Genomic DNA, 20686 nt, shown 5'->3' on the forward strand with positions numbered 1-20686 from the left:
CAACCATGTTTCATGTCTCTTAATCATAACAAAGATGCATATAATCATAGTTGAAGTAATTGCATGTCTTGTCCTCTTTTACATTATTTACATCTTTGAATTAACAACCACACAATTTGTTATCTTCATGTCCACACTCTATATTGGTCCCACCATTATCATTATACAATGAGGTCCTTCCCTATCAAAAGTATTGAAAGCTTCTCCTTGTTGAATTCCAAACCCAACAATAGTGTTAGATGTTGAGTGTCAATACTAACTAGATTAAGAGACTCCAAACTATATAGTTCCAAGCACAAGATGACATAATGTTGAGTAAAATCCACATAAAGTTGCAAGTTTGGAATAACCATGAAACAAAGTGTGCACATAAATACACAAGGAAAAGGAGAGGAATAATCTCAATATCATGCATTCAATACATATAATTAATCAACAAATATATGGCGACATAAGGTATACAATGATATCTTAAAATGTCTCTAGTCTTGATGATTAATTTAATAAAACAAGTGAATCTCTTCACATACCTAGATGGTCAAATATGTAATTTTAGAAAACAATAATCACTCAACTGATTAATGTCATCTCTTCATATTGTCCTTGTGGCCATGGTAATAACATACAACATCACATTATAATATTAATAATAGTTTTGAATAATGTTTCCACCCACTTGGGGCTTGGGACCTAAGTGGCAAAGGGTCGAAGAAATTTTTTGTTGTAGTAGCATGAAGGTTTCCAAGTATAAAAGATAGCTTTTCTTTTATGCAAGTCTATTTTAGGTGCTTAAGTTGATTTGAGTGAAAGAACTCATTATCATTGAACCAAATGATGCGCTATATCTAAAATCAATGATAACTGAAAGGATGGTTCTAAATTTGTTCAATACTTTTGATATCCAATGAAGCATGTCATAAAATAAATGTTAAGATTTTTTCAGTTGAAAACGTGCAAATAAAGCATCAACATCATGTTGCATAACTTGAGCCAATACCAATATCAAAATAAAATAGGAGGCTCTTTTCATAGATTTCATTATTGGTCAGTCCATGATGCTAAAATGATTACATAATGGTGGGCATGTATACGTAACTCACCACACAAGATTCATGTTACACATGAAGCATTAAAAATTGCTAAAATATGATCAAAATAGTAAGGTGGCATAAATTATATTGCATAAAGTAGAAATATGAAATTTACTTTCCTCTTTGGGTAAAGGATTTCTAACAATGAATATCCAAGGACCCTATTTTTAAGACATTTAATTTTTATTATAAGGGTGTATATAGGTACAATGCCCGAACTACATCTATCATTTTTGGATTCATTTTTCTGTTTTATAGTTTTTTTTTATCATAAATAAATCATTTATAAACGATGTAAATATCTTGATAACATTTTGTCTCATTTTTCCTTGCAACTTTCTCTTTTAGTTATAACATTGTCTTTAATATCAACCTTTTAAGAGTTAATTGACTGTTTTTTTCCACACCCCTTTAATTAGACTTTGCATCTTAAAGTTATTTTGTCAGATTTTCTATCCTCTTTGAATGAATTGAGCTCCCTTGCATTGTTAGTTCTTCATTTTCTTATCTTGTTTATGATCCTTGTTGCGTATGGTCCTCTTCCTCGTTTAAATGTTCTTCACTTCATTCCAAAATTGAGGATGTGGAGAAATTTGATTTCCCCATCATCCATTTCTCTCTGAAATTTCTTCCTATATTTTTCACTAAAAAATTCTTCCTCCTTTGCTCCTTATGTTAGCCCCTTTTATTAATTGAAGAGTAAGAGGGGGCATGCCCTTAATCACAACAAACTCTATAACAAAAATACATGTTTTAATAATCTAGGATTTTTGTCACATATAACCATCAAGAGTTATCATCATTTACTTTGGAAACAAAGCTATGCAACTTGGACTTGAATCAAACTTGACAAACAAAAAAATTAAGACTTGTCTCAAACTTGGCTTGGATTTGACATGAATACATCTAGACACCAACTATGCAGGGTAATGATATTTGCATGTAAGGGCACAAATATGAAAAAGTTACATTGAGTTACATAAATTATAAGTTTTGAGATGCATGAAACTAAGCTCGAAGACAAAGTACATAAATAATGAGACTCCCTTGAACTTGAATCAAACTTAGTAAATGTAAAAATTATGATTCGTCTCATACTTGGCTTGGATTTGGCATAAAGAAAAGTAGTAGTGCATTTGGAGGAGCGATTAGAGTTTTGTGGCATCGAGGTTCCTTGTTTTTTAATATTTTCCCTCTTTTATAACTAGGCACACATGCAGGTGTTTTAATGACAACATGATAAAGGTTGACCAAGTTATTAGTTTCACTCTAACTTGATTGAGTTACATACTAACTCACTATGTCACACTAAGTCAACGATTGGCTCAACTTCCCACAAAGTCAACCATCAATTTTGATTAATTTGGTCAAAACCTACTCAAACTTAACCAAATCAAGTTTAGTCCAATGGGCATGGTCAACTCTAATAAAATTAACAACCAAATCAAGTTTAGTCCAATGGGCATGGTCAACTCTAATAAAATTAACTAGAAATCCTTCACTAGTATCCATTTCAACACATCTCGGTGTAGATGAGAACCCATTTTCCCAAAAAGAGGCCAATGAATAGGAAATGCCTAAATGATTGCCAATTTGCTCTAAGGACTCAACATGCCATATGGAAAATAAGGAGGTTTGGAAGCCTCACCTAAATTAAGACAAACTCAATTTTTTTCTATCACAATATTGAAGTTTAGATTCCCAAATATCATGAAAATAACTAAAAGCTCCCCCAAAACCAAGGTCCTCAAAGAACTAATACTTAGTCTTCTTTAATATATAAAGTTTTATAAATAATTCTCTCGCAAAAAATCATAATAAACAATACCTTGAGCCAAATCATCCTTTAAACACTTCATCCATATTGGAAAACTTTCCATGGAGAGATAAGTTTTTAAATATTAAACCCTTCTTTAAGGGACAAATCAATCAAGCACAACGAAGATTGTTCTTCATCTTATGAGGGAGTAGTGTGGGGAGCTTTGCATTTTCCTTGAGCGCATTAGAGGTCATTGCTACAACTTCAACCCTCAATGATTTGACTAATATAAAGAGAAAAGAAAAATGGATTTTCGTCACCTTCAATGAAGGTAACACCATAACTAGCCAATTGTTGAAAAGAATGGAGTTGAAGGCTAATGACCCTAAAGGATAAAGCGTACATCATTAATCAGTATAGCCAAAGTGACATATGTAAAATGGTGGTGGTTGCATTGCAATCTACTGGACATGAAACAAGAAGGTATGCGAAACCTAGAGTTGGGACATGAGTCATTACAAAAGATGATGGGGTAAAATGCTGACTTGCACGACGTAGACATGAAGTTGAACACAAGGAATCTCTACAGATGTCATTCAAACAATGATTGCAAAATACAAAAACTTGGCAAATCGCTCCATCATTTCTTAGCCTATGTGTTAGGATGAGCAAAAACCATTTGTTCTAATAATACCAATTGAACTCTAGTACAACTTACCATCACAAACCAAGTGGCAAATTGAATGGTTGAAAAAAATGGTTTAGGATATGTTGGACATGTACATAATGGGCAAGGCATCCAAGTGGAAGGAAAAGCACTATCTAATTGAATGTGCTTATGATAATGGCTTAGGATATGTTGGACATGTACATAATGGGCAAGGCATCCAAGTGGAAGGAAAATCACTATCTAGTTGAATTTGCTTATGATAATGGCTTCAATGCATCCTTGTACGTGACTATGTTTGAGGTGTTATACAAAAAGAAATGCAACACAAGCTTTTGCTTAGCTCATAAAGTCACATTGATGTCCATGTTTTTCTTATAGGAGAAGTGATGCAATATCTCATTTTATCACTATGCTATAAATTGGAATGCCATTAAGGAACTAATGATATAAACCATATACTTTGATAACATCCCAATTTTATAAAATAAAAAATTAAGTGCAAAAGGTCTCCATATGCAAGAGATGCAGACAAGTATATACGTAAATATATATGTTGCACTAGTTTCTGAAATAGAGGAATGACAAGGATGAGGGATGAGTATCTTGAACAGCAAAAGCACACCCCACAATTTTTCAAGGGGCAACGAGTTGACGATGACAATAATGTGTGTAATATTAAAAAAATAAGAATTCATGAAATAGAACTAGTTCACTGAATAAATATCAAGATGACAACTAATAACTACAAGATCAAAATATGAAATGCACAAATATCCAGTAGGTAACTAGTAATTACAAAACCAGAATATACAAATCAAAAAGAAAGAAAGAAATGCATAAAACAAAAACACTAGCCTTTGCTACCCATTCTCCAATCTTCAATGACTTTAGAGATTATATATTTTAAATATTTGAATTCACCAAAAACATGAATGATGAAATAGAACTAGTTCACTTTATTAAATATCCAATTGGCAATTATTAATTACAGAAGTTATGAAATTCAAAATGCAAGGAAGAAAGGCACAAAATAGAGACAGTAGCCTTTGCAGCCACTATGCAATCGTTAATGACTTCAAAGATCACTTCATTTACCCAACAAAAACCATGGTAAACAATAAATGATAAGTCTAGTGAATCCAATTTTTTCAATACACCAAAGACCAATCTGCTGTTAGAACTTTGCCTGCAGCTGCGATTGCAATGTTCAGTTCACTGGATCAGCATCCTCTTTGCAAGGTAAACATTCACAATTCTGAGTTCAGCATCCTCTTTACGGGCGGAATGAAGGCAGCCACAGCAGATCACCGAGTGAGAAATGGTGGTTACAGTGGATAACTAAGTGAGGGAGGGTGGATTCCAACGAGAAGCATTTTTTATTTTTCATTGCCCATGGGTTCTCCAGCATGAGAAACTGTCCGTTATCCCCAAAATTTTCTAGGGATGTCGGGGCCGTCGTTCAACATCCCTGAAAATCCTCTGAAACATACTGGGTAAGTCTAAAGTTAAACCATCTGAGTCACCAATGACATCCTCCACCTTTGGGAACGTTCCCAAGTCATTGCTAGGTCCCCATAAGGCCAGATCCGTGGGTACAAGGGTTTTTAAGGGAGCGATGCATCCCTGTGCAACATGACTAAATATTAAATAGTCTGCCTATTTTAATATTTTAATGGGTAACAAACCTAAGAAATGAAGAAATTATAGAGTAAGAGGGCTAGCTTGCCTTACAACTGTAAAAGGGAGCCCATGATTTGACAATGAGAGTAAATCTATCTCTTTTGTTGATTTGCAAGGAAATACCATATCTTATTTTTGGGATGCTGATCTTCTATAATAATTTTGGTTCTAGTTCTTAATCTGGGGACCTCTTATTTTTGGCTATTTTCCTAAATTTACCAGCACACATAGAGAAAATTCCAGCGGGGATGTATGCAAGGGACCTTCAACCTTCTTGTCACAGTGTTTTGAGACTGTGGACCCTTGTTTTGGTTGGTAGTAGCACTAGCAAGGAGACATTGGTGCACAGTTCACCTCATGGCTTAGTAGATGCCAACAAACATACAAGGTAATTGTTGCAACGGAATTGTTCTTTTGCAAAATCTTGAAGTACTGGGCTTATTCCAGTAGTCTGGTTGGTGATAGAAAGTTCTTAAATTAGTACACAATTTCCCTTGGGTTGACTGGTGCTAGCGAGGAGACTTTGAACTAGTTGGTGCTAGGGTAAGTTGATATCATATTACCTGTTGAAATCTTAAGCTGATGTTGTGACCAATTGCACCATGTGATAATCAGAGTTTGCTGCCATGTGGCTCCTTTGCAATAACATTTTCTTGGAGTGAAGTGCTAAACATTAGCATATCTCCATGAAGCCACTAGATTTCCCATGAAAATATATCAAACTCACATAGGTTTGCATATACAGAAAAAAAATGAGATTGGATTAGATAAAAACAATGTTCATAAAAGCAACAATGCATGTACAGGAAAAGTTGTACAGAAGCCCATGAATTGCAACTAGTCTGGTCCTGTGTGTGAATTCATAACTGACCTCATAAATGGCTGCTATATAAAAAGATGAATGACATTGGTTAATGATATATTCTTTGGCCTTAAAGAGGTTCAGTTCAATTATTTTTTAGCTGCTCTTGAACTCTAGTATTAATTGAAAAGTAGTTCCAAGTAAGCATCATGATAACTGAATTCAGTATGTTTTATTGGCCTTGAACTTTGGTGTTGGTTTGATGGTTGTTTCAAGCAAGTACTATTATAATAGCTGAAATGACAATCAAAATGACCATTATTTTGGGTGATATACTTTACATTCCATCTTCCTTGGTCCATATCATAGCCTTACTGATTGCTAATAATGGACACATGCAAATTGGGTTATGGTGTATGCATAGCATCTCCTGCTAGTTCATTCTTTTGTCCAAATTCGTTAGATTTTTTAATTCTTATCTCACATAATTTTGTCAACAAAAGTGTGATGGCACCAAAGAATCCCATCCAGGCACAACAACACAAGACTTCTTTTTAAAAAAAATAGGTCTCAGAAAATGATATAGTTTAGCACTAAGTTGCACAAAGCGTTGAAATGTTTCAGAGTTTCCAAAATGGGTACATTTAGAAATGTCACCTCCCAAAAATGGAAACGTTGACCAAAAAGTCATATATATATATCTATATATATATATATATATATATATATATATATATATATATAAAGAAATTTATAAATAAGTAAATAACACATTATCTTGCAAGAAAAAATGGAAATAAGACCCATAGATGACAATTTAGAAGGAAAACCAAGTCTATATAAACTCTCATAGATGATTACATGATGGTCGAGTTTTGGTCAAGTTTCGGAATTTTGGGTACACGTACAGCCCGAAACACCGGGTTCCTAGAAGTTTCGTGCAACATAGGTTTAGCACCTGATTAGGAGGCAAAAGGCTTCTTGTGCTAGTTTAGGAAGTCCAAATTCTTAAATTCTGAACTAATCACCAAGTATATACTTGTGAATGTTCATCCACAATCAATGTGAAATAATGGGCTAATTGCTCGAAGTAAGATAAGCTTAGCCATGTTTAAATGTATACCACTTCAATTATCTAGCTTCTAAAGGCATAGGCAGAAAACTGAAAGACATTATACTCCAGCTAACCACACTTCGTTCAAAAATCTTCATAGTTAGCAATTGTCAGCTTGCCATGATTTGATGGTACACTAAATCGTGATTTTGTCTAGCTCTGTCAAATTTTAAGAAAAAGTGTTATTCTACAGCTATACTTCTCGATAGATATTCAAGGCTGTAGGCTGTAGCACATATACTTACTCACAGAACTATCTGAGTCTGAACATTAATAACCATTCTCTGCTTAAGCATTATAAGAAACATCAAGCAAGGTTCCTTGAAATTGGAAGCTAGTATATTCTTATTGATAGATAAAAATAATTGCTGGCACATATGATCTTAAATGTTCAGCATTTCCTTTTAAACTCTAGAAAAGCTACCTCCAATTGAGCTGCATGATCTCCATTATCACATCAAAGAGTGAAGTCAAGCTGAGTTGAGTAGGCTCTTGAGGTTTTGAAGGCATAATTGCTGGGATTCACTACTGTTCAACATCATAAATTAATTATCCTGCTTCAAAGGGTTAAGTCTCATATGCAATGCTTACCTGTTCTAAGATTCATTACATATGTCTGTCAGCAAATAGCCAATTAATTGTTTCTCGAGTATTAAATGAGAGTCTAGCATTAGAATACCAGGACTTTTAAGTCATTAGGCAGTTAAATGCGATGTACTCTAATATTCACATGTCAGTTACAATTATTTCAATTTCTTCTTGAATCTTGTGCCTCTTTTTCCCATCATCTATCTTTCCTAGATTTGACCTGAAGCTACCAAGCATGGACAGAGTTCAACTTTCATATCCACCTTCCTATTCATTCTTATTTTGCAAATTAACCCTGACACCCAATCATTACATATACAGTCCAGGCAAGTAAGAGATAAAACTATCTAACTAAGAAAAGTTACAACATTGAATACTTGTACACTCCAGGAAGCTATACATTTTATTCTTAAGAAAGATGATGCAATGAGGTTCTGTAAAGACAAATTTCTTAATAACCTCTATTCTGGTTCACCTGCTTGGCTTCCCTCCATGTAAGTTACACTCGAATTTTGAAAGAGTTGTACCAAATGTGACATCAGGCTGTTCTTGGCTCTTGGTAAATGGCCTTTAAATGGAGTATAGCAGACTACTTTTGTCAGCTCAAGCAGTTCACCAATAATCAAGTCATCTCAGGGATTAAGCTTACTCACGAGGACGAGCAGCCCACAAAGAACTAAGGGCCCGTAGTCTGGTAAAGTAATCCCCCATAGCAAGGAGGCCTCGAGCTGCTTGACGGGTTGTAAGGATACGTTGCATCTGCTGCAGAGCTTGTTGACGGAGATTGTCTGCCTGTTTTACAGACCATTAACTGCATGCTGGTAAGATTTCTCTTAGCAATACAGATTTAAAATATAATTCTAAAGCAACAACCAACTAAATCCAGAACTATATGTTGTAAATAATTTCTGCTATTATTATTTAAAACAAGGTAAATGGATCACAAAAGAAGTAGGGAGAATACTCAGTACTTCAAGGTAACTATCCAGGAAAAAAATATTCCAAAGAATCCTTTCAAGCACCATATTGTCATGTGACTTTGAATATTGGGATAATCCTGGATGTGGATAACTATAAAGTAAGAGAATCGTTAATTCAAACATTCAAATGATATAACCTGACCCCTTTTATTTGCAGAGGTTATCCTTCTTCCACAAATCTTTTTTCTTCTCTTCCCATAGACAGTGACAGAAGATTAAAATATTCTCCATAAATACCTTTATTAGCTAGGATGGAAGGAGCACCATAAGCGTCTTTCTGTTGTATTAGTTAGCCGCTACATTTATATTCAACCAAATGAATATAGTAAAATATTGATTACAGAGAGAGAATATTCTTCAGAAACCAAAACAGAAAAAGTTCACAAAGGAAAAGATGCTCAGTTTAAAGCACAGAACCATGCCCAGTTCAAGTGTTTCCAGTGGAAAGCTCTTTGATCCATGTTGAACTATAATTTTTCCCTAGAGCAGACTGACATAAGTGAAGTTAAGGGAAGAAGAAGGAATTGCTTACAAATAACATAAATAAATACATCAAAAACATGTTTTGTCACTCAAAATCTTTTATTTGGAATTCATACGATTAGTTTTCCTATATGGGAATTCAGACAACTTGTAGGTAAATATACAACTTCCCGATAAGAAAAGTACAGAAAATAACCTGATGTACAAAGCTCTCAAGCATCCCGAGCTTTCCCATTGCCATTGCCATTTGCCCCATGTAGTTGGCAACATTTGGTGCACCCAATGAACCTCCTGCCAGAGTGTCAACTAGGGACTGCTGAAGTGCTTCCATGCCTTGGGAAAGTGCATCCTCTGCCTGCTGTGATGACAGTTTCAAGCTAGATACTGCGAATGATTGCTGTTCTGTTAAAGGCTCAATTTGTGGAGTAAGAATCTGCAAAATATACTATTAGGATCTCATTCTCTAAGCAGAATATTCCCGTGCATCTAAGCTATCAGACAAGTTACATGCACATCAAAACTATGCAGTTTTAATCTGACAAAAATGCATTTAAAATTTACATGATTCAATGCTTCTCAAATGACAAAATGTTCAAGAAACATTCTATGAAAAGATTTAATTTTACCAACCATGTCTTTGAATGTTAAAGAAAAGCAATGTAAATAGGCACATATGATCAGACTTGCTCTAGTGAATATGGGTGATGTATTATAATATTTATACTTTTCTATCTGTTTTTGGTGGCTTAGTCTAAATTGATCACATGATCAAGTTTGATCACTCTCCCCATAGCATGTGTACAGTTCCAGCAATATTATTCTTATACTTGCTCCCTTGTGTTTTCTTGTGTGAGAGTACATTTCTTCTATTGCATGTGTTGTGCCCATATCAATTGGTATCAAAGCCTTAAGATTATGGCCTCTCAAGAACTTCACCAACCTGGACTTCTTTGGGATTTTCTTCCTACCTGGAATCTTTCTTCAAGCTCTCCACATCGTGGGACTACAGCTGTAGCACCAAATTTTGTGGAGTTGTAAATTGCATTTTTTTTTTACCAATTCCATCCTTTTTTGTCTTTTCTTTTAAGTTCTTTCATTTTTTCTTAAAACTCATGGATCACCATTTCAAGGTAAAATCCTATCTATTCCAGCATCTCCCAAGTCCTATGCCTGCCCATTAAAACTCCAGTGAATAGAGAGACTCCCACCTTGCCCAAGTCTTGGTCAAATAAACATAGAAATAGCAATCCTTGTTGCTGGAAACCCTCATTCCTCAGCAACAGCAGCAGACCCAACAAGAACAAGAATTCCATGGTAAAATGAAGCATGATACGATGACTATGCCATTACCTGTCAGCAATAAGCCTAGCCACAGCTTCAACCTCAACCTATTGTTCAGCAGACCTTTAAGCTGGACATTAAACTGTCAGCGCCTATATTTGACAGGGCTCTCAACAGTGATAAGCTTGACTTCTGATTTGCAGCATGGAAATTTTACTCACCTGAAACAGGCCAACAAGATTATGACTGTTGAAGTTTACATGAAGGATCAAGCTCTTACATTTGGCAGCCAACAACCAACCCTTGACAGACTTGGGTAGAGTTCAAGGATATCGTCTATAACAGGCTTTACCCATTAGGATACAAGGATGATTTGCTGGAAAATTGGTTACAACTTCAACAAATATCAGGACAGTCCATCCACTCTTTATTGACATCTTCAACAAAATGTCCATCGATCTTGAGAAAAGAAACTCTGAAGACGCTCTGTGTTAAGTTCATTTATGGGTTATTGTTGCATTTAAGGAAATGGAACTTTGTTACTTCCCTGGAGCACACATTCCATCAGTGAAATGAAGTCACTTTCCTATTGTCTATAGGATATTCCCTGCCACTTTTAAGGGGCAGCCCAAAAACAATGGACAGAACTGTGGGCTTCCAACACATCCCTCGCTACTGGGAACTGTTACCCACCAAAAAGTGGGTAACCCCACAGGAGAAAAAATTTCTCCTTTGGACAGCCAGCCAGCCAGTAGCCCTAAATTTCTCAGTACATTGATGATATGCCATATTCCTCTGCCATTTGCATCGGTCAGAGACTTCTCACCATCTGGCATTCCTCTTAAGGAAGGTGGGTCACCATTCGGCAGGTACTCTAACCATCTTGCAATGATGTGTTTTTACTTAATGTTTTGGGCATTCTAACATGGATTAAAGATGATTGACCTATCTTCACTGTGAAGTTGTGAACCTGTTCTCTGTCATGTCCCTTCCTAAATCAGTTTGGGACAAGATTTAATTTTGTATTATGGGGCCAATTTTGGAGTTAGTGGACCCCATTCGATGCTTTTAGGAGATTAGACTAGGAGAAGATGTTTTGTTTTGTAGTTAAGTTACACATGGGGCCACCCTCACTAGGGAATTACGCACTCCCTAGTTCGATATGTATGGAGGGGGGGTAACTTTTGCATGGTGTTGGTTAAGTGGGACCCCCGATGGAGGAAAAAATGGAGGGAAAAGTCCTCCACGAAAACCATATAAGGAGGGCAGCTCTCCTATTCTTATTCATTCATGTGTATATTGATTTCTCTTGGTTGCTTGAGCTGCTTAGCCGAGTCACTGGCTGTTTAGCACGAGTTCTTCAAGCGAAGAGCTCACCCTTTCTTCGGGGGACTTCGAGTGCCACCCTAGGAAGGTTTCCTTCATTTCTTCAGGAGGAGATTCACATTGTGATTTCCAGCAGTAGCATTTCCTTCTAGGTGGTGCATATTTCTGGAGGACGCAATGAGAGAGGAGGCCGAGTTGTTTGTGGAGCTGAGTAGTGGAGTTTTGCTGTGAGATTTTCCGGAGGAGAGGCTAAGGAGGATTGTCAGCCTTTGGGGGAGTTTGGGAGCTGATTGAGCTTCAGGCTTGGCAGTGTGACTTTCGCACTACCTGGGCCAGTGCAGAGGCAGTGTTTGGGAGCTCATTTGGTGGGTAGAGTATCAGCCCTTGAGGCTGAGCTTTGCCGTGGAGGTTGGAGGAGTTATTCAGGGTGAAGTTTGCTCCCTTTCCAGAGCTTGGAGGAAGACTTTGTGGCCATTTCTTGCAGGCCATATTTCTGGAGCTGTTTGGAGGGCGTAGGCCATAGAGGAGGTCGAATTTGGGTGGTTGGGTTCATGCCAAACTCTTTCTGGGATTTCGTGGGTTTTGGCCAAGGAGCTTGTGGCTGAAGTTTCATCATTTTCCGAGCACCAGAGGCGGGGTTTCTTGCAGCTCCTTTCCATCCAACAGTTGCCGTCACTAGGAGACACCGTAGAGCTTTAGAGGATCACTTGTTTTCTAGAATTTGGGATTACTATTGACACCTGGGTTCTGTCTAGCTTTTCCTTGAGGGAAGCCCAGGTGCTTTTCCCACACTATTGTACTTGCTCCATTCATAAATAAAATGGCTCAACTGGTTCTCATTTCTGTTGTGCATTGAGTATTTGTTGATCGTTTAATTTCTTTTTTTTTTGTGCATAAATCGAATTTGCTTTTGTATATCACTGCTTGTTTAAGTTTGGAACATTACGTTCTCTCACTTTACCAAGGAGGTTAGTTTTTGACTCTAGTCCCATGAGATCTCCTCTGAGGCATTAAGGTTATAGGAGGGACACTACTTGGGAGACTTGGCTTGAAGCACTGTGTCAATAATTATTCCACTTAGCACTTTCCATCATTCCCTCGATTTCATCTCCATTTTTTGGGCTTCTGGTCACTACTTCATTGGGAGTCGCGTCCTCTTATCCTCATCCTTGGGACCAGGCCATAAACATTGCTTTTAGTTGGATTAATGAATGTGATAGACCTCCTATAAAAGGAGGATCACTCCATTATTTAATTCAGCATCACTTGTGGATTTCAACCTCCTTTAGAGGGCTCGACTTAGCCTTTTTGCTACTCGCTACTCCTGGAGATGTGATCTTTTTGGAGCTATTACTATTTGGAGACTAGTTTAAGTATTGGATATCTCTTTTTGGGATTGAAGAAGACAATTTCTTGGAAAATTGTGAGTATATTTGCAGATTTGTAATGGTTTTACATGTGATCAATGTTTGCTAGGGTTTTTCTATTGTACCTTGTCTAAATGCATATTTTTATTGAAAAATTTTGGTTAGTTATTGCATATTGAATCTATTTTCCTTCAATGCCATGGAAGACAACCTAGACACTTTTCTTCTAATTCATTTCTCCCCTCATAGAAAGATAGTCAGGGTTTGCAAGTGAAAACTAGGGATTTCCCCCCTTACTCCATGCATAGATTTGATATCTCTTAAATTTAGCCCTAAAGACTCCATCACCCATGTAGGGAAAGGCAATGGGGATCCTTCTGGCAATCAAAATTCATCAAAACTTAAAACTAGGGATTTCCCCCCTTACTCCATGCATAGATTTCATATCTTTTAAATTTAGCCCTAAAGACTCCATCACCCATGTAGGGAAAGGCAATGGAGATCCATGTGGTGGTCAAAATTCATCAAAACCTTTTATCTTTTCTCCTTTTCTATTTTCCTAAGCCCTTTAAGGCAATCTGCTAGGGCTAGGTAGTGTTATCGAAACCAAACCAAAACCGGTGGAACTGGCCGGTCTGGTTGTTTTAGGCCCAATATCGGTCCGAACTGGAATAGGCCGGTTCGGTGCCGAACCATCCTATTTCACCGAACCGACTGGTTTAGGACCGGTTCCGTTCAGTTTGTACCTATGCACAACAACATAAAAAATTTGCCCTTTTATTTTTTATTTTTATTTTTTCAATTGGTTGACCCACTTCTAATTCTCCCCTAAGCCTGCCTAATAATCAAGCCTATGGCCCTAGTATTGCTATGAAATTCACGGTAATGTTAAATTCTTAAAGTAAAAGAGATTTACTTAAATTTTTAACATTACCATGAAATGACTCGAGATGTTTGAGAGTGGTTCAAAGTTCAAACCTCATTGGATTTCATATGGAGAAAGTAGAAATTTAGATTTCACTCAAAATCTAGTAGACTTACTAGTTTTTTCGGGATTTTAGGATTGGGGGGATTGCAATGTTTCCATTGGATTTTGTCATGTACGAGGATATGGAACTAGTATTTAATAAAGAGCATCAAGCCCTCTATGTACTTTGATGTTAGTGGCATTGGTTGTCAAATTCCTCTATCACGACTCTACTAAAAATGTACCCATCACTCAAACAAAATCTTGACATGATGATTGGAAGAAGCCATGAGGAAATGTAACGACCATACGCAATAACCAGAATCTGAAATACAGGAAGCGTAAAGAATTTAAGTTTGTACTTACCTTAACTGCTGCTGATTCTGCTACTGAACTGGTGTCGTTGATGATGTCGTGGCTATTTTGATCCAATTTCCGGGAGACCAATACCACCCAACCAGACTGAGCAAAGCCTAGCTGCTCAATCCAGAAAGCTTCTCAACAGAAGCTCACTGTCCCCCGTGCCTAGAACCTCAGACGGCTTAAAGCTCTTCCAATGGTCAATTATCTTCCTCCTGGTTTTCTCCTACTGATTTTCTGCTTCTGGTTTTCTCCTGCTCTCTTCTTTCCCCCCCACGTTTTTGTTCTTAGCCCTTTACCCGCGGTTTTATCGCTGGGTTTAGCGGTGGCCGCCCTGTACACCAGCGACTCCACCGCTTTCTCCCGCGGTGACAGCTACCTCAAGGCGTGAGTCATCTTCCCATTACCAATGTTCGTATGAAGCCTTCAAGTTCTATAATGTTTTACCCTCATAAAGTGTTATGGTTATTTATAATTTTATTACACCCCTATTAACCATATATGTATCTTTTGATGTGAGTCATGACTTAAATAACCTTGATATGTACTTTATCATGTTTGTCTTTTGACCTTTTGAAATTCATGTATATTTTTATTTTATTTCTTTTTGTTTTTTATATAACTTTATTTATGTTTATTTTTAATATAACTTTATTTATGTTTGTTTTTTAATATAAACTTTTTAGAACTTTAGATCAATTAATTATTAATACTAATACTTAATCTTTATTCCATTTTATTAATATCCTTTTTATATATATATTTGAAGCATAAAATATGTGTATTTAGAGATGGGTCGTTACATACACTCCTCCTTCAGAAAACTTCGTCTCGAAGTTAGAGTTTTAGGTTTGAGGTTTTAAAGGACAAGCCTTTCCTATCCAGGTTCCCCAACTATTCTAAAATCATCCTATCCTTCCTAATCTCTTCTGCTCCCATCCTATGCGTCCTCTACTGGAGTATGCCATGGCATCAGTTTTACTGACCTAACCATTCATAAACTCTAAGGTGACAGCGTCGGCTACACCGACCTGATTCCCAGTAGGCATCCGGCAGTCATCATCACACGTCTAGGGGTGCATGGTCCGCACAGTCCTCCCATGACTCCAGGGTTCGGAGGATAAACGGTGGGTAACACCTCCACCCCTCCCAGTAGAATTAGGGCTAACACCCTATCATAGAATCACTTTGAGCTTTAATTGTTCTGAGGTTTTGTTATCACGTGGTCATCCCGGTAACTGTTTATTATCTGCAATCATACACTTACCCATGCATTTATAAAATGTGCATCAGCATATTCAAAATAACTCATGTATTATTCACCTATGACATTACAGTATAACATATTTTGTCATATTCCATACATATCTTTTGACTTTCATCTTAGAATGTATTCACTTCCTGACTTCTATTCCATTGTTCATGTTGACATGTATAAATGAAACAGATTTATAATATCTTAATTTCTACCAGAAGTAAAATTATTTAACTGTCTTTAACTTTACCTTGACAACTACAATTTAGTAAAATGAATCACATAGATTGTTTTGATATCCATGTACCAGCAGAAGTTAAACATATATTATGTCACAAAATTTCACGTTTATCTATAATCATTCAAAATGTTTCTGAGTCTCTGATTGCGGTGAAGTAAATATATAGTAAACATAGTTTAAAGTTCTTCAAAATTGACATAAATTAGGGTATCTTTGACATATGTCCTCTGTATTTTCCCAAGTTGCCGATCCAGGGCTATACTTGTCCCATTGGACCTTAACTTGGTCCACCATGCGGTTCCTCAGCTGTCGAACCCTACGTTCCAGTATACGTAACGGTTCGACCGTTACGACTCCCTCGTCCGATACCTGCAATTCCTTCCATTGAAGGTTATGAGATAGATCAGCTATATAATGCCTTAATACAGAAACATGAAATACATTATGAATTTGATGCAGGTGAGGTGGCAGGGCAAGACGATAGGCAACAGGTCCAACTCTTTCCACGACTTTAAATGGTCCAATAAATCGGGGTGAAAACTTTGTCCCTTTTCCGAATCGAATAGTACTTTTATTTGGTTTGATGCGGATGAAAACTTGATCCCCTACTTCATACCTCCTATCAATTTGGTGAGCATCAACATAACTCTTTTGTCTATCCTGTGCTTCCTTTAATCGATGTCTAATTTGTCTTACCTGCGCTTCCATTTCATAGATTAATTCTGGTCCTATTATCACTCGATCTTCTAACCTGTCCCAACTTAACGGTGTTCTGCAAGGTCTGCCGTATAAAGCTTCAAATGGAGGCATTCCAATCGAACTGTGGTAATTGTTGTTGTATGCGAATTCGACTAAGGGTAAGTACTTTTCCCAGTGTGATTGCTGATCCATCACATACATTCGCAACATGTCTTCAAGTACTTGATTTACTCTTTCAGTTTGCCCATCAGTCTCAGGATGATAGGCAGTGCTTAAATTTAGCTAAGTACCTAAGGTTGTTTGCATGCAAGTCCAGAATCTAGAAGTGAATCGCGAATCTCTATCAGATATAATCTTCTTAGGTACTCCATGAAATCTGATAATTTTATTTATGAATACCCGAGCTACGTCAGCCACATCGTAAGTATCTCTTGCAGGGATGAAATGGGCGCTTTTTGTTAATTTATCCACCACTACCAAAATGGCATTGTGTCTTTGAGAAGTAAGAGGTGGTCCAGTGATAAAATCCATAGAAATGGTCTCCCATTTAGACATAGGAATGTCGTGGGGTTGTAAGATGCCCGCTGGGTGACAATGATCTGCCTTTACCTGCTGACATTCCAAACATTTTGCAACAAATTGAGTGATATCACGCTTCATGCCTGCCCAAAAGAAGAGTTTCTTGGTATCCGCATACATTTTCCCTACTCCAGGATGAGCACAATATACTGCTCTGTGAGCTTCCCCAAGGATGGTATCTCGAAGATCTTTATCATCAGGAATATACATCCTTCCATGGAATCGTAAGATTCCATCATTTTCTAGATCATATCCCTCAAATTTAGATTCTTTTGCCCTTTTACCCTCAAGACTTGCTCTCACCTTTAAATACCAGCTGTCTTTTATAAGATGATCCAGTACTCGTTGTCTTAAGTCCTCTTTAATGGGTATGAGAGAAAATATCCGAGGTCTCCTGCTTAAAGCATCTGCTACTACATTTTCTTTTCCCTTAATGTATGATATCCCGAAGTCGTATTCACTTAGAAATTCACTCCATCGCCTTTGTCTGGCATTTAAGTCTCTTTGGGTAAACAAATATTGTAGACTTTGATAGTCGCTTTTAAGTGTAAAACTTCATCCCACTGGGTAGTGTCTCCAAATCTTTAAAGCCAGCACTACAGCGGCCAATTCTAAATCGTGAGTAGCATAGAGTTCTTCATGAGATTTTAACTTTCTGGAAGCATATGCTATCACTCCTCTATCCTGCATCAATATTGCACCCAACCCTTGTTTGGATGCATCAGTACATACTGTAAAATCTTTGTCCATATCTGGGACTCTTAGTATCGATGCACTGGTGAGTAGTCTTTTGAGTTCAGAGAATGCTTTATTACATTCCTCCGTCCATTCATACTTAACACCTTTACGCTGAAGGGTTGTAATTGGCTTTGCGATTTTGGAGAACCCCTCCACAAATCTTCGGTAATAACCGGCTAAACCCATAAAGCTTCGAATCTCATGTGCATTTTTCGGTATTGGCCAATCCATGATCGCTTTTACCTTCTCAGGGTCTACTGAAATTCCTTCACCTGACATGATGTGTCCCAAATAATGAATCTTTTCCTGAAAGAATGAACACTTGGATAGTTTTCCATACAACTGGCATTCTCTAAGACAGGATAATACTATCCGCAAATGGTCTTCATGCTCTTTCTTATTCTTGGAGTAGATGAGAATATCATCCAAAAAGACTTGCACAAATTGATCAAGATATTCACGAAAAACATTGTTCATAAGATTCATGAATACAGCGGGCGCATTTGTTAACCCAAATGGTACCACAGTGAATTCATAATGTCCAAAATGTGTCCGGAATGCAGTCTTAGAAATATCATTTTCAGAAATTCTTAGCTGATGATAGCCTAATTGAAGATCAGTTTTTGAAAAGACAGCGGCTCCTTTCATTTGGTCGAAAAGATCATCGATTCGAGGCATAGGGTATTGATTCTTTACTGTAGCTCGATTCAAGTCTCGATAATCTATGCATAATCTTAAAGATCCATCTTTCTTCTTCACAAAAATTACAGGAGCGCCCCAAGGTGATGTGCTGGGCCGAATATGCCCTATATTCAATAGTTCCTTTAATTGAATTTGCAATTCCTGAAGTTCTGGAGCTGTCATTCTATAAGGCGTTTTAGAGATCGGTTGGGTACCTGGTTTTAATTCAATAGTGAGATGCAGCTCTCTTACCGGGGGTAATCCAAGTAGTTCTTTTGGAAATACATCCGGTGATTCGGCTAACACCGGATATTGTTCTAAGGATGGTCCTTTTTCTTCGCTTACTTCTTGAATTATGTAAGCCTGACAACCTTTCCTTAAACAACGCTTCATCTGCATCGCTGAAATGTAGCGTAAAGATACTTCCCTCATAATTCCTTGAATTTGGATTACTTCCCCTTCATCATTTATGCCTAGAATTCTTTTCCCATAATAGTCTACCCAAGCTTGGTGAGCTTCTAGCCAATCCATACCTATGATAAGATCATATGTTCCTAAGGCCGTGACATAAACTTTTAGTTCAGTCGTACAGACCCCTAGATCAATTTTGCATTGATCCACACTCAAGCCCACGGTTTGGAGTTCTCCTGAGGCCATTTCCACTTGATGGAAATCGTTTTGTCTACGAGCTGCCAACCCACATTTGTTTAATGCATATGACGAAATGAAACTATCTGTGGCACTAGTATCAAATAAGATTTTGAGTTTTATACCATTGATATTACCTGAAGATTCCACTACAGTGGATTGATGTGCTGCCTGGTCATTGCTGACTACTACGTGAATTCTATGATTACCCTGATTGTTTGCTATCGGTTCCTTTCCAGTCCTATGCAATATATTCGACGAAGCTTCTGGGCAGTCACGTTGAAAATGCGGTCCCCCACATCCCCAACAATTAAGCTGCGTTGATCCCCCTGAATCAGGACGTGAATTTCTAGAGAACAAGCTTCTTCCTCTCATGTTGATTCCTCTCGAATTTCTTCCTCTACTGGCAGTCCCTCAAGATGTCCATGGACTGGTGTTTGATGATTCCGCGGCTATAGTGTTCACTGCCATGGGGCTCTTGTCCCCATATTTCTTGGGGTAAACCTGTTACTGTAAGGTGGCCTCGAGCTACCTCCTCCGAAGAAGTTTCGGGGAGTCTTTCCTGGCAATCCTGATTGGAAAGGCCCTGCTGGCCCCATATCCTTTTTGATTCCAAGGTGATCTTCTTCATAACGACCACATTCGACTGCCTCGGCTACTGATGACGGTTTCCACATGCTTACCAAGGCTCTGATGCGAGGATTTAACCCAAATATGAAGCATTCAGCTTGACATTCATCAAAATCTAAGTAGTGAATGTATTTTACAAGCTCCATAAAACTTATCTCGTACTCTTCCACAGTTTTATTTCCCTGAATTAATGCATGAAAGGCTCTGGCTTGCTATTGTTGAAAGTATGGAGGTAAATACTTTGCGTGGAACCTTTCCTCAAATAGTTCCCAAGAGACATTATCCGATGTAAGGTGCAGCTGCTTCTCCAGATTTCCCCACCAAATCAAGGCACTTTCCTTCAGTTGAAACACGGCAATTTTTGTTTTTGCCGAAGAAGAATATTCCCTTAACCTAAAGCGTCTGTTCATTCCTTCTAACCATGCTTCAGCGCGCTCACCTGCTCGACCTCCTGAGAATTCTGGGAGTCTAATTTTCTGAAGCTCCCTAGAAATGTCTTCTTTCGATCTTCTGGGCTCAAAATTATTTGGTTCCGCTGAACTGGTGGCTACATGTTGAAATTCCCCTTTGGCTTTGGCCTTAGTTGATTCCTTTAATGTTTCCAATAAGGCTTCCAAAGAATTCATTATCACAATCAACTCTGGCGCTGGGGCGATTGATGTTGATGATGGTCTTGGTGGTGACGATGGTGATGGGGATGATGATGGCGACGGTGGCGACATTAATGGTGGTGATGCTGCGTGATCA

General features: G+C 37.6%; 1 protein-coding gene across 3 annotated transcripts in view; it reads right to left on the minus strand.

Moving 5' to 3' along the window:
• Positions 1-7786: 7786 nt before the first annotated feature.
• The window catches only part of LOC149142081 (transcription factor TGA2.2-like), a 257623-nt gene continuing 244723 nt past the window's right edge, over positions 7787-20686 (minus strand). For 2 of the 3 annotated variants that reach the window (XM_089449660.1, XM_089449661.1), the window contains 2 exons: positions 9364-9600; positions 7787-8496 (listed from right to left, as the gene is read on the minus strand). In XM_089449660.1, coding sequence (XP_089305786.1) covers positions 8350-8496; positions 9364-9600 — 384 coding nt within the window. In that variant the 3' untranslated portion in view covers positions 7787-8349. Of the gene's footprint in view, positions 8516-9363; positions 9601-20686 lie in introns of all 3 variants that reach the window. The other variant, XM_089449662.1, reaches the window with a different exon arrangement.

Source organism: Pinus tabuliformis, chromosome X, assembly GCF_031772625.1.
Source record: "Pinus tabuliformis cultivar Carrire ecotype Pingquan chromosome X, CPIR1, whole genome shotgun sequence".
In the NCBI taxonomy this organism is placed as follows: domain Eukaryota; kingdom Viridiplantae; phylum Streptophyta; class Pinopsida; order Pinales; family Pinaceae; genus Pinus; species Pinus tabuliformis.